The sequence below is a fragment of the Tupaia chinensis genome, unplaced genomic scaffold, assembly GCF_000334495.1.
Source record: "Tupaia chinensis unplaced genomic scaffold, TupChi_1.0 Scaffold000300_1, whole genome shotgun sequence".
NCBI lineage: Eukaryota > Metazoa > Chordata > Mammalia > Scandentia > Tupaiidae > Tupaia > Tupaia belangeri.
The window spans coordinates 128,554-151,002 of NW_006159790.1; the positions used below are offsets into that span (position 1 = coordinate 128,554).

The window sequence follows — 22,449 nt, forward strand, 5'->3', positions numbered from 1 at the left end:
TTTATGATCTATGTTTAGGATAAACTTGTGAAAAACAAAAACGAACAAAAGGAAAACTAGCTATCAGATAGAGCACAAAACCTACTAATGTAACGTTCTTGAATTATATAGAGATGTTGAAATCAAAGTCATGTAATGACAACATTAGAAAGAACAAGTTGTACTTCCATAATATGATCAGATTGTCACCATCTCTGAGTCTGATGCTGTGAACCCTGCTAAAAAGGACACTTCTTTGGTACCAGGACACTTTGTTTTATGATATTTTTGTCCTCAGTGAGTCTTCTCAGAACCCTCTTTATGTATTTTATTCCTCACACGGTAGATGAAGGGATTCAGCATGGATGTGACCACAGTGTACATCACTGAGATTGTTGCATTCGAGTGTGAATTTTGATTATCAGTAGCACTAAGGTACACTCTTAGACTTATACAATACAATAAGATTACTGAGATGAGAGGCACAGGTGGAAAAGGCTTTATACTTCCCCTGAGATGTTGAGATTTTACGTATAGAGGAAACTATCTTGCAGTAAGAGTAAAGAATTCCAGTGAATGGACCACCAGACAGCAGTATGGCTCCCAAATACATGACAATGTCATTAACAAAGGTGTCAGAACAGGCAAGGTGGACCACCTGATTAAATTACCAGAAAAAGTGAGGAATCTGGGTGGGTGTATAGAAGGACAGCCGTAACATCATTAAACTGTGAAACAAGGAATACAGGACACTGATGATCCAGGTCGCTAGAACCAGCAACATACAGAGTCAGGGGTGCATGATGACCATGTACTGCAAGGGGTGACAGATGGTCACAAACCGATCATAGGCCATCACGGTCAGGAGAATGTTATCCAACACTATGAAGAGTATCAGAAAGTTCATCTGGGTGATGCAGCCTGCATAGGTGATGGCCTTGCTCCGTGTCTGGATGTTCACCAGCATCTTTGGGACGGTGGTGGAGGTGAAGATGTCTATGAAGGACAGATTGGAGAGGAAGAAGTACATGGGGGTGTGCAGGTGGGAGTCTGAGATGGTGGCCAGGATGATGAGCAGGTTTCCAATCACTGTGATCAGGTACATGGAGAGGAAAAGCCCAAATATGAGGGTCTGCAATTCTGGTTCCTCTAAAAGTCCCAGAAGCAGAAATTCTGAAATTTCTGTATTCTTCCTTAGTTCTATATGGTGGAGGTGGCTACCAGGAAAAAGAAAAGTAAAATGACTATTTTTCACTCAAAAGAATGTAACTCACATAGTTAAAATGCTATCATCTATGCTTTGTAGTCAAGAAATTGATTTCTATATTTTGGGTAAGGTTCTGATCCTTTCTTCATACACTATCTCAAATTGGGAATTTCTGTTTTATTGTCAACCTTTCCCCAAGAGGTCAGGCATCGTACAGTTTTATTTTCATTTATTTATTTATTTATAAATCTGCCAGAGTGCATGGACTCCCTGCGGAAGGACAACAAAGAGAGGGAGAAACTAAGAAAGCACCCTCCGTGAGGGATGGCCATGCCACAATCTCTTCTCCCTTTCTCTCTCTGAGATTTGGACCCACACACATACACACACACACACACACACACACACACACACACACACACACACTGTGTATTTTCCAAGCCACTGTGTCTCAGACTCAAACTGCATAGCTGGCCATGTGGGATCCAGTCACTTTAACCACTGACTGACCATTCTACAATTTTAATAAGAAATTTCTTTCTGTCTTTGAGTAACATGAATTGAGAGTCTGTCATATCGTAGGCTGTATAAATAATGAGTGTAGGGTGGACTAATGAGTAATTTTTAGATGAATGCAAAATAGTATTTTCCACAGGATAGAGAGGTCACTGTTTCTATTTTAAACATTCAATTCAATTACAAAAGGTGAAAAGATAGAGTAACATGAGAACCAGCAGCTGGTGTAATGGCTGTGTCGCTGGATTCCCAGGTTGTTCACCATTGTTTGAGTCCTGGACCCGGTGGCTTAAACTCACAGCGGGTGGTACATGTACATGCATGCCCAAGATCCTGAGAAGAGAATGAAGGAGAAGGGATTGCGGTGTGGCCATCCTCCCTGGGGGGTGATTTCTTGCTTTCTGTCTCTATGGCAAGTTCACGCACCCTATAGCAAAAACCTCTCCAAAAAAAAAAAATAAATAAAAGGAATAAGATTAACGAATTATTGAGCTGTCAATAGAAGCATGACATTTTTTTCTGTTTTTCTATGCAAAAATGCATCATGCTTTTTCTGATAGTAAATAATATAATAAAATGTATAAAAGACAGTTACTATTGATGTTGCCGAACTTGTTAAGTTTAAAAAACAATGGGGAGTGGCGGCAGGAGTGCAGTTAAAGGGACTACATCCTACATGGCCAACTATGTGGTTTGAGTCTCAGATTTGGTGACTTCAAAATTACATGGGGGGGACCAGGAGTTGGTGTAATTGCTATGTTGCTGGACTCCCATGTAGTCGACCATGGTTCGCGTCCTGGACCCGGTGGCTTAAAACTCATGCCAGGCACGTGTGCGTGCATGCCCAAGATCCTGAGAGGAGAATGGAGGAGAAGGGATTGCGGCGTGACCATCCTCCCTTGGGGGTGATTTCTCTCTTTCTGTCTCTCTGTCTCTCTCTGTCTGGCAAGCCCACGTGCTCTACAGCAAAAACCTCTCAAAAAAAATTACATGGGAACGTGTGCGTGCATGCCCAGTGTTGGAAGAGGAGAATGGAGGAGAAAGGACTGTGGTGTGATCATCTCCCCTAGGTGGTGACTTCTAAATTTCTCTCTCTCTCTCTGGCGAGTGTATGTACCTTATAAAAACTTCTTGAAGAATGTAATTGAGGAAGATGACTATTCAAGTTGAACAACTGATAGACTTGGATACGCTGACTTAATAGTTTTATATATTATAACATAAAATATTTTTCTATCTGTAATCTATCTATCATCCTTCTATGAGAAAACTAACTAGCTAGTTATCATTAGTACATAGTAAACAGAAAACTTACTGCAAAAACTCCAATTTTTTCTTGAAAGAATAAAATCAAAAGGACCCAGTAAACAAAAACAAATGTCTCAGGCCAGCAGGTAGTATAGTGGTTACAGCACTGGACTCCCACATGGTTGACCACAATTGAGCCCCAGACATGGCGGCTTGAAAAATCATGCTGGGTTTGTGTGTGTGTGTGTGTGTGTGTGTGTGTGTGTGTGTGTGTGTGTATGCCCAAAATCCCAGGAAGAAAACGGAGGAGAAGGGATTATGGAGTGGCCACCACTCCCTGGGGGTGATGTCTCACTGTCTCTGTGTCTCTGTCAAGCACAAGTATCCTCAGGCAAAGACCTCAAAAAAAAAAATCACATCCATGGTCCATGGGGATTTGCAGGAAGGAATAGGAAAATCGAGTATTTGATTTGGAGGGATGCTGGCCCTGACATGTTCTAATGTTACTGAAACTCCTTTACTCCTCCTATTCCTTCCTCAGTCTCATCCAATACAACTTCCATACTTAACCATGCATTGCAATCTAAAATGCTTTTTTCTTTTTAGTTTTTTTGCCATAGAGTTTGTGTGTTTGCCAGAGAGAGACAGTAAGAGAAAAAATGAGAAATCACTGCCCAGGGGGAATGGCCACACTGCAAGTCCTTCTCAATGCTCTTAGGATTTGGGGCATACATGCAAACACACACGCACACAGACACACAGACACACACACAGACACACACACACACACGCACACATATAGCTGGCATGATTTTTCAGCCACTGGGCCTAGGACTTGAACCACACTTGGCAATTTGGGAGTCCAGCTCCTTAAACACCATGGCACATGGTGGCCCCTGGAAAACACTTTTCAATACCCCAAAGGATGTGCACCATTCCTAGAGGTACTGCAATACCAAGTCAATGCATGAATTGGATGAAGCAAGCTTCCCTTCAACCTCCTTGCTCCTAAAATTTACTTCTTCTATTGTCCTCACGAGAACAGATACTACACTGGACTTCCACATGGCTGATGCTGCTTCGAGTCCCAGACCTGGTGTCTTGGAAATCATGCTGGGAACATGTACATGCATGCTGAAAATCCCAGGAGGAGAAGGGACTGTAGAGTAGCCATTTCCCCTGCAGAGGAGGAGGGGGGGGATTTCTCACTTTCCCTCTCACTGTCTCTCTCCAATAAGTGCATACACTCTATGACAAGAAAGAAAAACACCTTAAATACAAAACAAAACAAAGCAAAACAAAACAGAAACAAAAACAAGAAAACAAGAGAAAGATGTGTCAAAAGAGCAGATAAAGGGGAGCTGTAAGTATCTCTTCTATTTTTTAATAAAAATGATTTACTTCATTTTATTGATCATTTTTGTTATTTTTAATTTGACAAAAGAGATTAGAGAGAGAGAGAGAGAAGAGAGCAAGTGAGAAATCAAGTTACCAGGTCAGGACTTGAACCATGGTCAGCCATGTGAGATTCCAGCACCTTAACCATCATGGCGCCTGCTGGCCCCTATCTCTTCTATCTTTATCAGAGTATCCAGTCGTGGACTGGATGGGACACAGTTGTTGCTTTGGGAACTTCTGCTATTTTTCATTATTATTATTACTGCTATTAATATTTTAGCTTTTGATCTGGTAGGTAGTGCACTCACCAAAAAGAAATAGAGGGAGGAAAAGTGAGAAATCATTTTCTAGTGGATATGACCATTTGGCAACTCTACTCTCTCCATAATCCTTAGAATTTGGGGCATGTATGCACATACACCCAGTGTGACTTTCTTTTTTTTTTTTTTTCTAAAGAGTTATTTGATTTAACCTTATTTATGTATTTATTTCAACTTGACCAGAGAACAACATGGGGGTGGGGGTGGAGGAGAGAGAAAAAGAGAGAAATTGAGAAAGCAAGCTGCAAGGTCCAGAACTCTTCCATAATCCTTAGAATTTGGGGCATGTATGCACATACACCCAGTGTGACTTTCTTTTTTTTTTTTTTTCTAAAGAGTTATTTGATTTAACCTTATTTATGTATTTATTTCAACTTGACCAGAGAACAACATGGGGGTGGGGGTGGAGGAGAGAGAAAAAGAGAGAAATTGAGAAAGCAAGCTGCAAGGTCCAGAACTCTAACCACAGTTAACCTTGTGGGAGTCCTGCACACTTAACCACCATGCCATCTGCTGGCCCCTTTTATTTTCCTTTTTTTTTTTTAAGAATTATTTATTATTACTATTGTTAAATTTGTTATAGGGCACATGCATTCACCAGAGAGAAACAGAGAGAAAAAGTGAGAAAGCAAAACGCCAGGTCCAGGACTCAAACCACAGTCGGCCATGTGGAAGTCCAGTGCCTTAACCACTATGCCACAGGCTGGCCAAGCCCACTGTGATTTTCAAGTCCCTGGTTCTGGAACTCGAACCACAAAATGGCTATGGAGGGGTTCGGCATGGGGTGACTACAGTGTTCATCACAGAGACTGCTGTATCTGTCTATGAGATATGGGTAGCACCATCACTAAGACGCACATCTAGGACTGTACAATAAAATAAAGAGACAACTGAGAGGTGAAAGGCACAGGTTGAAAATGCTTTCTACTTCCCCTGAGCTGACGAGGTTGCACGAATGGAGGAAACTATCTTAGAGTAAGTTAAAGGATCATAGTGAAGATTCCACCCCTCCACCAACTCAGATGCAAAAATACATGACCATGTCATTGAAAGAGGTGTCTCAAGAGGAAAGGTGGACCACCTATATAAATTTAAAGGATAAATGGGAGGATTTTTTAAGGTTTTGTTTGTTTGTTTGTTTGTTTTGGGGATGTGTACACTTGCTGGAGAGGAGAGAGAGAGACAGTGAGACAGTGAAAGGAAAATAGAGAAATCACCTTCCAGTGGGGATGGCCATGCCACAAGTACCTCTCCATTCTCCTAGTATTTTGGGCATGCATGCACACATACCCAGCATGAGTTTTAAGTCACCAGGTCTAGGACTTGAAGTGTATTGAGCCAGGTGGGAGTCCAATGCCTTAACGACTACAATATTTGCTGGCCCCAGTAGGAGATTTTTAAGTGTGTACATAAGAACAGCCATGAAGCAATTAAATTATGTAACAACAAAGGGACTCATAATCCAAGACAACAGAAGTAGCAATCCTCAGAAGTGAGAGTTCATGATGACAGTAGAAGACAGGGGGTGACAGATGGCCACATACTGGTCATAGGCCATAAGATTCAGGAGAAAATTGTTTATCCCTTCTAAAAGTATGAAAAAGGACATCTGAGTCATACAGTCATTTTAAGTTATGGCTTTGCTCTGTGTCTGTTTATTCACCCACATCTTTGGAATGGTGGTGAAGGTTAAAGAAATGTCTACAAAGGACAAGATGGAGAACTAGCACAATGTAGGCTCTTAAAGGAAGGTGACCGTAGGTAGAATTTATTTAATTTTGCCATTGACTACATAGACACTGAGGACACAGGGCTCAAAAAAAAAAAAAAAAAGAAAAACCAGAATACAAAATATGATTAAAAATCCCAATGACAAATTATAAAACAAACCAGTGTGTTAAACTCTATATTAGGAACAATTAAGGTAGTAATATAACAAGAAGGATGTGCAAGTGATTTTCTGGCTTGTACGTTCATGCTTATTTTGGCATTATTCACAATTGCTAAGACATGGAACCATTCCAAATGTCCACAAATAAATGAATGGATTTAAAAAGTGTGGCATATATGCTCTATGGAATACTACTCAGCCATAAAAAGAGAGAGCAAGAGACCTTGGACCTTGATAAAAAGTGAAAAATATGGAAGATTGACTGCTAAGCAAATCAAGCCAGACTATGAAAGACAGGCATTGTATGTCCCCACTCAATATACTCTGAATGTCAGTACTCTATGGCAGAAACTGAAAGATTGGAAGGTATAACAACATAAAGAGCAATGGTGATGCTAGAGGCAGTGCAGGAGCAGGGTGGGAAATGGAAGAGGGTGTGAGGGAGGGAATAAAGAAAAAAAAGAAGCAAAACATTTAAGGGACACAAAAATGGAAAATTATCTGTTGATCATAATGCATTTGGTAATTTCCTTGACTAGAACAATATACAGTGTATTCATGATGAGAAATTTCATTTGGTAAGCTATAATGATACACAGTGATTGAATGTAAAAAAGCTACCTAATTAAATTATTTATAAAAGCCAAAAATAAAAACTGGTTGATAAATCTTTTTAAGAACTCACAAAAAGTAACAAACAAAACCAAGGAATGATGCACACAAAACTGGAAAATTCAGTCAGATTTTCTTGTATTATACAATCAACTAACCATAGTTGCCAAGTGTACTTATTTTGTTCCTATAATGGAAGAACAACACAGGATGATTTTTAATAGAAAATAGAAATGCCGGAGACGGCAGGTGGTGTAGTGAAGGACACTGGATTCCCACATGACCAACTGCAATTTGAGTCCGGAACCTGGTGGCTTGCTTTTTCACTCTCCCTTTCTCTCATTCTATCCCTCTCTTGTCAAATTAAAATAAATAAATAAATAAATTTAAATAAAATAATTCTTTAAAAAAAGAAAATAAAAAAATTACTTGGTATATGCCAATTGAGAAGAAATTAGTCATCAGAAACTCACATAGCTCTATCAAATAGTGAAGATTTCCAAGTATTTCTGATCTATGGCTAGGATAAACTTGAGGAAACAAAAATGAACAAAGAAAAACATGCTGTTAGAGCATGAAAATTAATAAGATGATGGTTTTTCATTGTGTAGAGACATTGAAGTCAAAGTCATGGAGCTTATTGGAGATGATTGGAAGGAATAAGTTGTACTTCCAAACCATAATTAGGTTGTCCCCATTTCTGAGTCTAAAGCTGTGAGTCCTGCTATTGAGGAGAATAGCCCTGATATTCTAGGACAACTTATTTTATGATAGTTTCCTTCCCAATGAGTCTTCTCAGGGCCCTCTTTATGTTTTTATCTCTCAGACTGTAGATGAAGGGGTTAAGCATGGATGTGACCACAGTGAACATCACTGAGGCTGCTGCACTCAAGTGTGAATTTTGATTATCAGCAGCAGTGGCTTACACTCCCAACCTCATACAATATAATAAGGAGACCACTGAGAGGTGAGAGGCACAGGTGGAAAAGGCTTTGTACTTCCTTTGAGCTGATGATAATTCACTTACGGAGAAAACTATCTTATAGTAAGAGTAAAGGATCCTAGCAAGGGTTGTACCACCCAGCAATATGACTCCAAAATATATAACAATGTCATTAGTAAAAGTGTCAGAGCTGGCAAGGTGGACCACCTGAATACATTCACAGAAAAACTGGGGGAGGTGGTTGGATATGTGTATAGGACAGCCACAATGCCACTGAATTTTGTAACAAGGAATGCAGGACACTCAGCATCCAGGACAGCAGAACCAGAAACACACAGAACCGAGGGTTTATGATGACGGTGTACTGTGGGATGTGACAGATGGTCACACAGCAGGCAGAGGCCATCACAGTCAGGGGTAAGCCATCCAACACTATGAAGAGTGTGTCAAAGAACATCTGGGTGATGCAGCCTGCATAGGTGATGGCCTTGCTCTGTGTCTGGATGTTCACCAGCATCTTTGGGACGGTGGTAGAGGTGAGACAGATGTCTACGAATGACAGGTTGGAGAGGAAGAAGTACATGGGATTCCACAGGTGAGAGTCTGAGATGGTAGCCAGGATGATAACCAGGTTTCCACACACACAGTGATTAGGTAGATCGAGAGGAAAAGCCCAAAATGAGAGCCTGCATTTCTGGTTCCTCTGATAATCCAAGAAGAAATTCCAAAATTCTTGTATCATTCCCTGGTTCCATGTGGTAGAGGTGACTATCAGGAAAGAGAAAGATAAAATGACAACATTTTGCTCAAAAGGCTATTACTCGCAAAGTTATAATAAAGCAGTACAATTTATGTTTTTTAGTGAATTAATCTACCTGTATTATGTTGGCATGTCTTCCCTTCCTCTATCCCTCTCTATGGGCTATCTCCAGTTAGGAATTCCTGTCTCATTCTCAACCTTCTCACAAGAGGTCATGAATTCTACATGTGTGTTTAGAAATTCTTTCACCCACTTGAGTAATGCAATTTGAGAGCTGCTCCTTGTTCCAGGCAAAGTCTGGGAAATGAGTGCAAATCTTTGAGAAATTAAAATAACTACACTCTATTGATAACTCAGAATTATGAGGTGATAAAGAAATAATCATAGAATAGGAATAAATGTTTCATTAGAAATTAACTTCAGTCAGGGGAACCAGCAGTAGCGTGATCACTATGTCGCTGGACTTCCACGTGGTCGACCGTGGTTCGTGTCCCGGACCCGGTGGCTTAAAACTCATGCCGGGCGCGTGTGTGTGCGTGCCCAAGATCCCAAAAAGAGAATGGAGGAGAAGGGATTGCAGCGTGACCATCCCCCCTGGGGGGTGATTTCTCGCTTTCTGTCTCTATGTCTCTCTCTGTCTGTTTGGCGAGCGCACATGCCCTATAGCAAAAACCTCTCCCCCCCCAAAAAAATAATAATAATAACTTCAGTCAGAAAGGCTAAGATTAAAAAAATAAAGAATATTAGGAGCAGGGACAGTAAGTGGTGTAGTGGTTATGTCACTGGACTCCCACATGGCTGACCACAGTTTGGGTCCCAGATCCAGTGGCATGAAAGTCTACTATGAATCACAAAAAAAAGATATTGCAACTCTACATTGTCCAAGGTGTTAAGCTTTATTCTTTGCTTTATTTTACCATTTTGATTGCAATCGCATATGCAAATTCAGATAGCCATTAACTTTCTCATGTTTAATGGCTAAATGTCTCGTAAATAGTCTAAATATTTGTCTTATTAAGCAATATGCAAAATTCTAATAGGGCCTTTCTGTGCCAAGGGTATGTAGAATGTGAAAGCCTCTCAAAGTTAGATAGAATTTCCTACATACCATTATAAAAATGAATCAGTGCATCAGATATTAACAAGTGTTTTGAAGAACATGAGAGTGTACATGGGTGCTTTTTCTTGAGGGTGGACAGCACAAGTGACAGACAAGGTGAGCTTTGAACAGAATCCCAGGAGAAGATAGGGTGGGAGCTGCAAGGGTATCAGGGAAGGTGAATGACTCACAGAGGGCAAGAGCAAGAGGAAGAAAGATGAGATACAGGGGATGTTGAGGAAGGAGGAGGCCTGCTGATGTGGAAACTTGAGGACTCAGGGTTATTTATTCACAGCTGTCCCACCCTCTGTGTTTGTAGCCATGTGAGAATGTCCACCCTGTCACAAGATTTTATTTGCAAGGCTTCCCATAGACCTGTAAACTTGGAGCTGCATTTTGAGGTGGCCATATTGTGCTCTGTTTTTGAAGAACTGTTAAAGAAGCAGAGAGAGATTAAAGAAGTGTGCTGAGAGGGAAGCAGATCTGATAGACTCAGGTGGTCCAGAGAGACTGGAGTAAAGACAGGCTCAGCAGCTCAGTCAGATGCTAACACTGGCGAAATGCTCAGGAAGCTCTCAGGAAGAAAGAAAAAAAACTCGCAAAGATGATTTGCAGACACACACACACACACACACAAATAAAAAGACTAGCAAAGGCCTAATTAAATTCAGTCTCAGCACCAAAGAAAACATTGCAATTGCAATGTAAAGCTCTTTAATTCTCCTTTGGGATCTGTTTATTCACACTTATTGAGTGTGTGTGTGTGTGTGTGTGTGTGTGTGTGTGTGTGTGCATGTTTAATACCTGGTAGGAGAGAAGATACTGGAAAATGTCTGTCATGAACTGTGGTGGCAAGGGACTATTTGGAAGCGTTTCTTTCTGATCTTTGAAATGACTACAGAAGCATGCTCAAATACAGCTCATCTTAGAAGTTCAATAAAATATGCCCACACTTCAGTGCACATCCTTCCACACCAATACACAATGTTCCTTCTCCCTCGCTGTAAATCTCCACGGTATGTTCTAACTTTAATGAAACTATGCTACTCCTCCCAGTCCTTTTTCTGTCTCATCCAATTCATCTTAAAATCTCATCACTTAATTGTCAGCAATGACTCATATATTGCAGAGATTAAAAAACACTTTTGTTTTGTTTTACTATAGGGCATGTGCTCTTGTCAGAGAGAGATGGGGTGCGGGCTCAGAGGGAGTAATCATCCACCAGGGGAGATGCTCACACCACAATATGTCTGTTCCAGTTTCCTCTTGGGATTTTGGGCATGCATGCACATGTACCTGGAGGACAGGTCAGGTCCTGGAATAAAACTGCTCAATTGCTCATGTGGAATCTAGCTGTCTTAACTTCCACACCATCTTCCAGCTCTAAAATTTCACTTTTTAACAAATGGAATATTAATTTATCAGCCAAGCAAATAAATATGGCAGTCTCTGGGCTCTGGGCAAGGCTGGTTGATCTCCAAAATAACTTCAGGAAAACATTTTCAATTTCCATTTTCTGTGAACATTTTCTGCAGTGTTTACTGTACTCTAAGACTCACCTGGATGGGACCTCTGACAAGAAGAGCTCTATGTGAGGGTCTGAAATCCTCCCTGGATTGTGGATGATGGAGACTGAACTGTGGTCCCCACACTCAACCCAAAGCTGCACACTCTGCTGGACAAGAACAAAAGAAATCCTTACATCTCCTTACATCTACTTACTCGGCACATTTCCATCTTGTTACTATAATCCCTGAGTACCTGATTTCCCTGTGTATACAGTCTCATCAGAAAGGAAAATTTACCTGCTGATTCTGTTCCCAAGGGACCAAGTTAGATGTCAGGCGAATGTAGTTTTTATTATTCCTTATCTGGAGACTCTGCCGTCTACAGAGTTCTCATCTTATTAGCAATTCTGCAAAATCAAAAATTTCCCCAAAGTCTGATGTACCTGTTTTTATCAGTTGACTTTGAAGACCAACACACTGAATTGTTGTGTGGATATAGCTCCTAGTATCTTTAGAAAACTACTATGCCCTTTCATCAAGAAAAGACCCATGCCCATCTGCTATATAACCTTGAGTAGTTATGACAGTCATGGACTTCATGATGCTTATGACAAAGCAGCTAGGAGTTTTCAGCCTAGAACATGACTTACCAGTTGCCATTAGTCTTCCATTTGTGAAACATTGATAATGATAATAGTTATGCTTAGAACACTTACATCTTGTGGGCTGAAGTTACAATGTTATATGGAGTGGGCCAGCCAGGTGGCATGGTGGTTATCGTGACTGGATCCCACACAGGGAACTGTGCAGGTTGAGTCCCACTGGCTTGTAAAATATGGCAGGCTTGTGTGTATGTGTATGTAAAATTCCATGAAGAGAATAGAAGAGGAGGGATTAGGATGCAGAGCTGATTTCTCACTTTCCTTCTCTCTCAGTCTCTCAAGTGAGTACACAAGTCCCCTCCCAAAAAAAATGTTACATGAGTTGTCTCACTTCATTTTCAAATGACTTCAGTATTATTAGGAAGTCATTCTACATTTGTATAAATGAGGCTCAGAAGGGTTAACTTACCTGCAGAAAGTTAATGACTCAAATAAGGGATGAAGTGTGGTGGAAACCCCACCAATTTATTTATAAGGAAAATTTCCAAAATGAAAAGTTAGCTAAAGATAATAATGTCTATGAATATATCTTTGACTCTGCTAATGTGCACTGTATTCGTTCTAGGAAAAACCGTCTTAAACTCTATAAAGATGTACAGGGATTAAATGTAATGAAAATATATATAGAGAGAAATTGAAGGTTTAAATATATGATAGTAGGGAGGACAATTTTAGATATCAGAGGCTGTAGAGGAAGGTGATAATTAGTAGGGAGTGGTTGGGAAGGGCTCAGGAAGAAAAAAATGATCAGACACAAGAGTCAAAAATTATTGAGGATGATGTATACAGTAATATCTTGGAGTTGACTGACATGCATTGCATGCATGCTTTGGAAAACTATATCATACATTATAGAGAGGTACACTTATTAAATGCTAATAAGAAATCATACAATAATTTTTTAAAAGATTTATATTTTCTGCTCCAGGCAGTGATCCTCAAACGGGGTGATTATGTCTCTAGGCAGGACTTGACAATGCCTGGGGAAATTTCTGTTGTCATAACTGAGAGTTACTACTGCTACCTAATGGGTTGAAGACAGGGATACTGCTCAACCTATTACGATGCAAAGCATAACTCACACTGCAATCACTCAGCCAGGAGATTGACACTGGGGAGGTTGAGAAACTGCTCTCAACAAGAATATCTCTAATGTCCATGTGTACATGAATCATCTGGGGAACTTGTCCAAATGCAGATAATGATTTGGGAAATCTTGGATAGGTCCAGAGTTTCTGCATTTTTAATTATGTCCCTGGTGATGTTGATGCCTTCTGTATTGATCTGTAGACTGGATTTTACAGATCAAGGCTGTAGTTAAGGTTTAAAACCAAGTGTGAGTATTTTGAGGCCATCTCCACCAATAATCATACCAGGAACATCATATCTCACTTAAAGGGGTCGAATGTTGGAGTCTAGATCTCAGCTTCCATGTAAGCGAGTTCACGCTTGCCTCAAATATTTTCCTCATAACAGGAAATTAAAGTTTTAGAAATATCAATTAACATTTTAATTGATATATTTTTGTTGTTTTTTACATTCAATTACTGTATCATTACAATATACCAAATTAATTCCCCCCTTTTTTTATTTCCATTTGCATGAGACAACCTGCTCTAGTCTAACATTTTTAGTTTATGTATGTATTTGTCAATGAGATCTGTTTCTTATAAACAACTTATAGAGGGTCTCTGGTTTTTCTTTTTCCATTGAGTCAATATGTGTCTTTTAGTTGGGGAATTCCATCCATTAACATTTAGTGTTATTGTTGATGTGTGTGCACTTATCCCTGTGAACTTGTTACTGTTTGTTTGTTGTTTTTTTTTTTTTCCTGGTTGTTTTGTGTTTTCTTACTTTTATTTAGCTTTCAAGGTATAATATTCCCTTGGGAATTTCCTGACAAGCTGGCCTACTTTTGATGAATTCTTTCAGCTTTGGTTTATCTGGGAATGATTTTATTTCTCCTTCTCATTTGAGGGATAATCTTGCTGGATTTGAGGATTTCGCTACAGGGCGTGTGCGCTCACCAGAAAGACAGAGAGAGAGAGACAGAGAGACAGAAAGCAAGAAATCACCCCCACAGGGGGGATGGCCAAACTGCAATCCCTTCTCCTCCATTCTCCTTTCAGGATTGTGGACACGCATGCACATGCGCCTGGTGTGAGTTCAAGCCACTGGGTCCAGGACTCGAACAGCAGTCGACTACATGGGAGTCCAGCAATATAGCCATTGTGCTCACTGCTGGCCCCAGATATAGTATTCTTGACTGAAATTCTTTTTCTTTTAGAAATTTATATGTCCTCCCATTCTTTCCTTTACTGTATTATTTTAGTTGAGAGGTCTGATTTTAGCCTAATAGAGTAACCTCGTAAGTAACTCAGTTTCTCTCTTGTCATTTTTACAGTAATATCTTTTCTTTAATTTATATCATTTTGGCTATAATGTTTCTTGGAGAGGATCTGAGGATCTTCTTATGTTAAATCTATATACAAAAGAAAAGAAAAGAAAAGAAAAGAAAAGAAAAGAAAAGAAAAGAAAAGAAAAGAAAAGAAAAGAAAAGAAAAGAAAAGAAAAGAAAAGAAAAGAAAAGAAAAGAAAAGAAAAACAAAACGAAAAAACCCTGTGATTGTGTCTCTGTTCTGTACAAGATCAGCTCATTATGACATCAGAAAGTTTTCTCAGACAGGAAATGAGTCCAGCATTGCCCTACTCTTGGGAAACTATTGGGATTAGTCTTAAAATGGACATCCACCCAGATTTCCATATATGGAACAGAGTGGTTGTGAGGCCACAAGAATATGCTTTGTTGTTTCAAGAACATTGTTTCTGATGTTCTCAGGCTGATTCCAGACAGTCACATTAGACATTTTTAGTCCTGGAGCCAGCCAGGTGGCATAACAATTTAAGCTCTGGACTCTCCCATGGCTGACAGTGGTTCAAATCCTGGACCTGGTGACTTGAAATTCACACCAGGCACCTGTGCATGTGTGCCCAAGATCCTTAGAGGAGCATGTAAGGGAAGGAATTGCAGCATGGTTGTCACCCCTCAGGGGTGACAACCATTTCTCTCCATCTCTCCAGTAAGAACACAAGCTCTATAGCAGAAATCTCTTAATGTTTTTTTAGTCCTTTAAGTTCTTGTATTCTACTCTTGGAACTAGCAGGAGGAGAACACTGTAATACTGCTGTTACTTGGGGACATATAATCATTTCTCCAGTGGTTGTAGAAACTCTTGCAACTCTGAAAAACTCTTCCTTCCTTCCTTGCTGCAAGTCTATGGCTTACAATTCATACATATTTATTTTCAAGAGAAATAGAGAATCTTTGCTTATCTATTTCTCCCTCAGGTAAGGGAGAAATACATCTTTACTAACTCCATTATTGGCTTTAGGATAACTGTACTTTTCTATCCCTGGATATGGGTCTTGATATTTCTAAATTTTAATTAAGAAGATTGTATTAATTTTAGAAAACTGCATTTTATAAGACTATGGTATTCTTTCTAGGTAACCTGGAGAGGGTAAAACGACATATGTGATGGGCCTCCAAAAACAGAATGAAAATTGAAATTTCTGAAAAACCTATGTATGGGTTTTTATTATTTTCTACATCAATATAAACTTATATTTTAATCCCATATTCCAATGTTTGTAGTTTCCTTGTATATTTTTACAGGTATAATTTGTAACCCTGAATCTAAAGTATTTATTCCCAGGAAAAATACTAAAACTCAAACTCTATTAAAAGAGAAAAGAATAAAGAGACCTTGGAATATAAAAGATAGGAAGAAATTGATGGCAAAGATATCTTGGATTTTAAAGCTATGAAGAGATTGATGAAGTAAATACATATATTACAGGGACCAGCAGATGGCATAATGGTTACATCACTGGACTCCCAAGTAGTTGACTACAGTTCAAGCCCCAGACATTGACAGTTTAAAAATCACATCAGGCACATGTGCATGCATGTCCAAAATCCTGAGAGGAGAATGGAAGAGAAGGAATTGTGGCATGGCCATCCCCCCAGAGGGTGATTTCTCGCTTTCTGTCTCTCTTGTCTCTATGGTGAGCATGGACCGTATACCAAAAAATCTCTCTTAAAAAAAACCCATATATTACATTTTAATGTTTTGACAAAAATCTTTACACCTTAAAATTTTTTTTGTTACACAAATATGAGCCACCACAGAGAATATTTAAGCAGAAATACCAAGATGATACAATGAAATAACAGAGACTATGACACCAAATAATAAATTCCAATGAATAAACTTACAAGTGAACACTGACATTCCACAGTTCAATGGGTAGATGTATTTCATCGTAAACAAATCCCCCAGAGTAACACAGTATAGTACTGAAAATGTTACTCTGTCATAGTTAAGGTTATCTGTGATTCTGGGACCACATTAAGTCAGTTGCTTGATACATATGTGTCTCTATGTGCAGACTAAAATCAGAATTTGTATTTGATAAGCTAGTTCTGTTGGCCTACTCCTTGGCAAGGAATATAATAGGCACTGTGGATACTGAGCTGAAAAAGGGTTACCAATAGGACTGTAAATTCCCAGTACCAGTTACAAAACACAGAAGTAAGTTGAAGTCTACATTACCAGGAAGAGCAGTTAAAGTAGTGATGTCGACGTGGAGGATGGATGCAAAAGGCAAATGCTCTGTTTCAGATATGTATTGACAATAAAATTATATCAACAGCCTTTCAGTTGCCAAGTGTACTTTATTCTGTGGACTAAAATGGCTCATCAAAACACAGGTTGAGGGAACCAGCAGTTAGCGTAATGGCTATGTCACTGGACTCCCACGTTAGTCGACTGCGGTTCGCGTCCCAGACCCAGTGGCTTAAAAAACTCATGCCAGGTGCATGTGAGTGCGTGCCCAAGATCCCGAGAGGAGAATGGAGGAGAAGGGATTGCGGCGTGACCATCCCCCCTGGGGGGTGATTTCTCGCTTTCTGTCTCTCTGTCTCTCTCTGTCTGTCTGGCGAGCGCACGCGCCTTATAGCGAAAATCTCTCAAAAAAACAAACAAACAAAACACACAGGTTGAGACAAAAAAAAAAAAAAAAAAAAGCACAGGTTGAGAGTCAGTGGGTGGCGTGGTGATTAAGGCAGCTGGATCTCACATGGCCAACTGTGCAGTTCACGTTCCAGATCAATCAGATTGAAAATTACACCCAGCATGTGTGCATACATGCCCAAAATCTCAAGAGGAAAGTAAAGAAGAAGGCATTGCGGTGTGACCCTCCCCCTTACAGGGTACCTTCTCGCTTTTTCTCTCCTTCTCTGCCTCTCTTCAGCAAGCACAAACAACTTTTAGCAGATAAAAAATTAAAAAATAGAGGTTGAATTTTTTTTATCTGAAATGCTTGAGGCCAGAAATGCTTTGATTTCAGATTTTTCCTATTGTGAAAGTTCTGCATGTACAAACTCAGTTATCTTGTGGACTGAAGACAAAGTAAACACAGAATTTAGTGTCTTTTAATATACACCATATACAGGGAACCAGCAGTTAGCATAATGGCTATGTCGCTGGACTCCCACGTAGTCGACCGCGGTTCACGTCCCGGACCCGGTGGCTTAAAACTCACGCCGGGCGCGTGTGCGTGCGTGCCCAAGATCCCGACAGGAGAATGGAGGAGAAGGGATTGCGGCGTGACCATCCTCCCTGGGGGGTGATTTCTCGCTTTCTGTCTCTATGTCTCTCTCTGTCTGTCTGGCGAGCGCACGCGCCCTATAGCGAATAAAAAAAAACCTCTCCAGAAAAAAATATACACCATATACAGATGGCCTGAAGGTAGTTTTATACAATTTTTTCCCATCGTACATGTCATATGATGACCTATGACATGAAATCAGGTATGAAATTATGTACTGTGGCATCAAAATGGTGCTCAAAGAGTTTCCAATTTTTCCCTATATTTAAAACTCATTTATTTTATACATTAAGTCACTGTGTAACATTACAGCCTACCAAGTGAATTTTCCAATCATGAATGCACTGCATATCGGTCCAGTCAAAACATTACCATAAACATTATGATCAACAGATTTCTTTCTATTTTGGGTCCCTTACATGTTTTGCTTCTTTCTTGTTCCCCTTGACCCCCTCCCTCTCTCTCTTCCCCATATCCCACCGTCCTCCCCCATTGTCTCCAGTATCATCATTGCTCTTCCTGCTTTTATACCTTTCAATCATTCAGTTCCTGCCATAGAGTGCTGACATTCAGTATATAATGAGTGGAGGCATACAATGCCTTTCTTTCATTGTCTGGCTTGCTTCACTTAGCAGGAATCTTTCACATTTGTCCACTTTCTATCAAATGTCAGGATCTCATTTTTGTTTCTTCATTTTTTATATGTGCCACACTTTTTCAATCAATTCATCTATTCGTGGATATTTGGGTTGATTCCATGAATTAGAAAATGTGAATAATGCTGTGATAAATATGGATGTCCAAGTGTTCTTCTGTATGAGATCCTTTGGGTAGATACCCAGGAGTGAAATCTGCTGGATTGTATGCGAGTTCTATTAGTACGTTTGAGGAATGAATCTGCACGTTGTTCTCCACAGTGGTTGTACTAATTTATATTCTAACAATGTAGAAGAGTTCCCTCTTCAACACATCCTTGCCAGCACTTATTTTTCTTTTAGAATTATTTTTTATTTAAATTTATTTATTTATTTTTATTTGACCAGAGGAGGGCAGAAAGAGAGAGAGAGCGAGAGAGAGAGAGAAAGTTGCCAGGTCTGGAACTCAAACTGCAGTTAATCATAACCATTGGGATCTGGGAGTCCAGCACCCTTAACAACTATGCCACCTGCTGGCCCACAAGTCTTCATTTTTTAAATCTTAGTCATTCTAACTGGGATTAAATGATATCTTATTGTCATTTTGACTGCACCTCCCTTATGATTAGCGATGTCGATCATTTTTTCATATGCTTTTGGCTTTCACATGTCTTCCTGGGAGAGTTGTCTGTTCAGCTCATTTGCCAATCTTTTAATAGATTTGATTTTTTTTTCAGGTAAACTGTTTGAATTACCTGTATATTCTGGATATTAGTCCCTTTCCTGAAGGTGGACTTGCAAATATAGTATCCCAGTCTGAGTCTTGTTAATTGGCTGTAATTATTGTTTCTTTTGCTTTGCAGAAGATTTTAATCTAATGTAATCTACTTGTACTTTGGGATCATTGCCTGTGCATTGCAGGTCTTGTTCAAGAAGCCTTTGCCTAGTCCTATTCTCTAAGAGTTTCTCCCTTTGTTTTCCACCAGTAATTTCAGAGTTTGAGGTCTTAGGTTTAGATCTTTGATCTGTTTTGGGTTGATTTTTGTTGCTGGTGAGAGAGAGGAGTCCAGTTTCATTTTTTTGCAGATGGATACTCAGTTTTTCCAGCACCGTTTCCTAAAGAGGTTTTCTTTACCTCACTGGATTGACTGTGGCACTTTGTCAAAACTCAGTTGACTGTATGTTATGGAGTTTATTTCTGGGGTATCTATCCTGCTCCATTGACCTACCTGCCTGTTTTTGTGCCAGAACTATGTTGTTTTGATTATTACAGCTTTATAATATATTTTGGAGTCAGAGAGTAAGTTGCCTCCTACTGTAATGGTACTATGAATAAATGTATAATATCTATATCTATATCTATCTATCTATATAGAGAGAATAAAGGATCCCAGAAACAGTTCCACCATCCACCTACACAGCTGCAAAACTCACTGTCAAGTCATTAAGAGAGGTATCCAGAGACCAGCGTGCAGTGCAGTGGTTGAGGCACTGAGCTCCCACATAGCCAAACGCTGATTGAGTCCTGGGACTGGCAACTTCAAAACCACAATGGAAACATATGTGTGCATGCCCAACATGCCAAGAGGAGAATGGAGGAAAAGGGACTGTTGCATGGCCATCCCCCCTACATGGTGGTTTCTCACTTTCCCTCTTTCTGTCTCTCTACTGTGAATGCACATCCTGTAGAGAGAGAGAGAGGGGGGAAAAAAAGGTTTCAAAACAGGCAATAAAGACCAGTGAAATAAATTCAGAAAACAATGGGAGCTATTTAAGTTAGCACAGACAAACAGTCACAAAACCATTAAATTTTGTAATGAGAAAAACAGGACACTCATGAGCAGAGAAAACTGAAACAGCAGCCCCTAGAGGTAGGGATTAAGGATGATTGTATAATACAGGGGGTGACAGATGGCCTAAAGTGTTCAGAGACCTTCATGGTGAGGAGGAATTCATCCTAACCTAAATTGAGAAAACAAAAAAAGTACACCTGGTGATGCAGCCTCCATACATCACGGCCTTGCTCTGTGTCCGTGTGTTCACCAGCATCTTTGAAACTGTGGGGGAGGTGAAACACACGTCTACAAAGGACTGGATGGAGAGGAGGAACTCTACAGGCATGTGCAGGTGGTGATCTGTAGACAGTCGTTAATTTCTACCAGTGACTATGTAGAGACTGGGCACTGGATGCAAAATAAAACAGGATCACAAATATGAGACGAATACCCAGTGATGATTTATGAACACATCAGTGTGTTAAACTGTACCTTAGGAAGAATGAAGGTAGTGATGGAACAAGGGATGATGGACACAAAACTGCAAGTTTCTGATGTCAGATTTTCTTGTATTATAAATCATTTAAATGAGCATGGTCATCAAGTGTACTTATTATCTTTCTATAACGGAAATACCACACAGGATTAGTTTTCATAGGAAAAAGTAAAATGATTTGGTGTATGTCATTTGAGAAGAAATTATTCATTGGAAATTCATGTTTCTCCATAAAATGAGGATTTCCAAGTATTTCTGATCTGTGGTTAGGATAGACTGTGTTCATCAAAAATGAACAAAGGGAAAAAGTTGCTATCAGACAGAGCACAAGGCTAAATAAGGTGATGTTCTTTCATTGTGTAAAGAAGTTGAAATCAAAGTTACAGGAAGTTATTGGAGATGATTAGAGGAACAAGTTCCATAATATGATAACATTGTCAGCATTTCTAAGTCTAAAGCTGTGAACCCCGCTAACAAGGGCAATTCTTCAATACTAGGACAATTTATTCTATTTATTCTAAGTAGTTTCTTTCCCAATGAGTTTTCTCAGAGCCCTCTTTATGTCTTTATTCCTCAGACTGTAGATGAAGGGGTTCAGCATGGGGGTGACCACAGTGTACATCACCGAGGCTGTAGCACTTGAGTGTGAATTTTGATTATCAGCAGCACTAAGATACACTCCTTGACTTGTACAATAAAATAAGGAGACAACTGAGAGGTGAGAGGCACAGGTGGAAAAGGCTTTATACTTCCCCTGAGATGTTGAGATTTTACGTATGGAGGAAACGATCTTAGAGTAAGAATAAAGCATCCCAGCGAAGGTTCCACCACCCAGCAGTGTGGCTCCAAAATATATTACAATGTCATTAATAAAGGTGTCAGAACAGGCAAGGTGGACCACCTGATTAAATTCACAGAAAAAGTGGGGGATATCGGTGTGTATACAAAAGGACAGCTGCAATGTCATAAAGGTTTGTAAGAAGGAATGCAGGGCACTCATGATCCAGGACCCCAGAGCCAGCAACACACAGAGCAAGGGGTGCATGATGACTGTGTAGTGCAGGGGGTGACAGATGGCCACATAACGGTCATAAGCCATCGTGGACAGGAGGAAGCCATCTAACACTATAAAGTGTATGAGAAAGAACATCTGGGTGATGCAGCCTATGTAGGTGATGACCTTGCTCTGTGTCTGGATGTTCACCAGCACCTTTGGGATGATGGTGGAGATGAGACAGATGTCTACAAATGACAGGTTGGAGAGGAAGAAGTACATGGGTGTGTGGAGGTGGGAGTCTGAGATGGTGGCCAGGATAATGAGCAGGTTCCCACACACAGTGATTATGTACATGGAGAGGAAAATCCCAAATATGAGGGACTGTAGTTCTGGTTCCTCTGATAATCCCAATAGAAGAAATTCCAAAATTCTTGTATCATTCTCTGGATCCATGTAGTAGAATATCATTCCCTGGATCCAAGTAGTAGAGCAAACTATCAGGAAAGAGAGAGAGAGGACATTGCTCACATAGTTAATATGTTATAGTTTTTTTTTTAAGTCAGTAAATTAATGTACACATAATATGTATGGTGCTTCTCCCAGAAAAATATTCTTCCCTTGAAGGTTATCTCTGACTGGGAATTGTGGCCCTACTCTCACCCATCCCCCAGAGGTCATGTGTTTCAGAGTTTTACTGAGAAATTCTTTCATCTATTTGAGTAATATAAAT

At 39.9% G+C, this 22,449-nt stretch overlaps 1 protein-coding gene and 3 pseudogenes across 1 annotated transcript; all 4 read right to left on the reverse strand.

Moving 5' to 3' along the window:
• Window positions 1-273: 273 nt before the first annotated feature.
• LOC102489220 (olfactory receptor 7A10-like) lies at window positions 274-1,015 on the reverse strand (annotated as a pseudogene).
• Window positions 1,016-3,872: 2,857 nt separating this feature from the next.
• Window positions 3,873-4,024, reverse strand: LOC114008188 (uncharacterized; annotated as a pseudogene).
• Window positions 4,025-8,093: 4,069 nt separating this feature from the next.
• On the reverse strand, window positions 8,094-11,710 carry LOC106735110 (olfactory receptor 7A10-like; annotated as a pseudogene).
• A 9,529-nt stretch (window positions 11,711-21,239) lies between these two features.
• Window positions 21,240-22,172, reverse strand: LOC102489629 (olfactory receptor 7A10). The gene has a single exon (XM_006150814.1). It carries the CDS (start codon window positions 22,170-22,172, stop codon window positions 21,240-21,242), a length of 933 nt encoding a protein of 310 aa, XP_006150876.1.
• Between the last annotated feature and the right edge of the window lie 277 nt (window positions 22,173-22,449).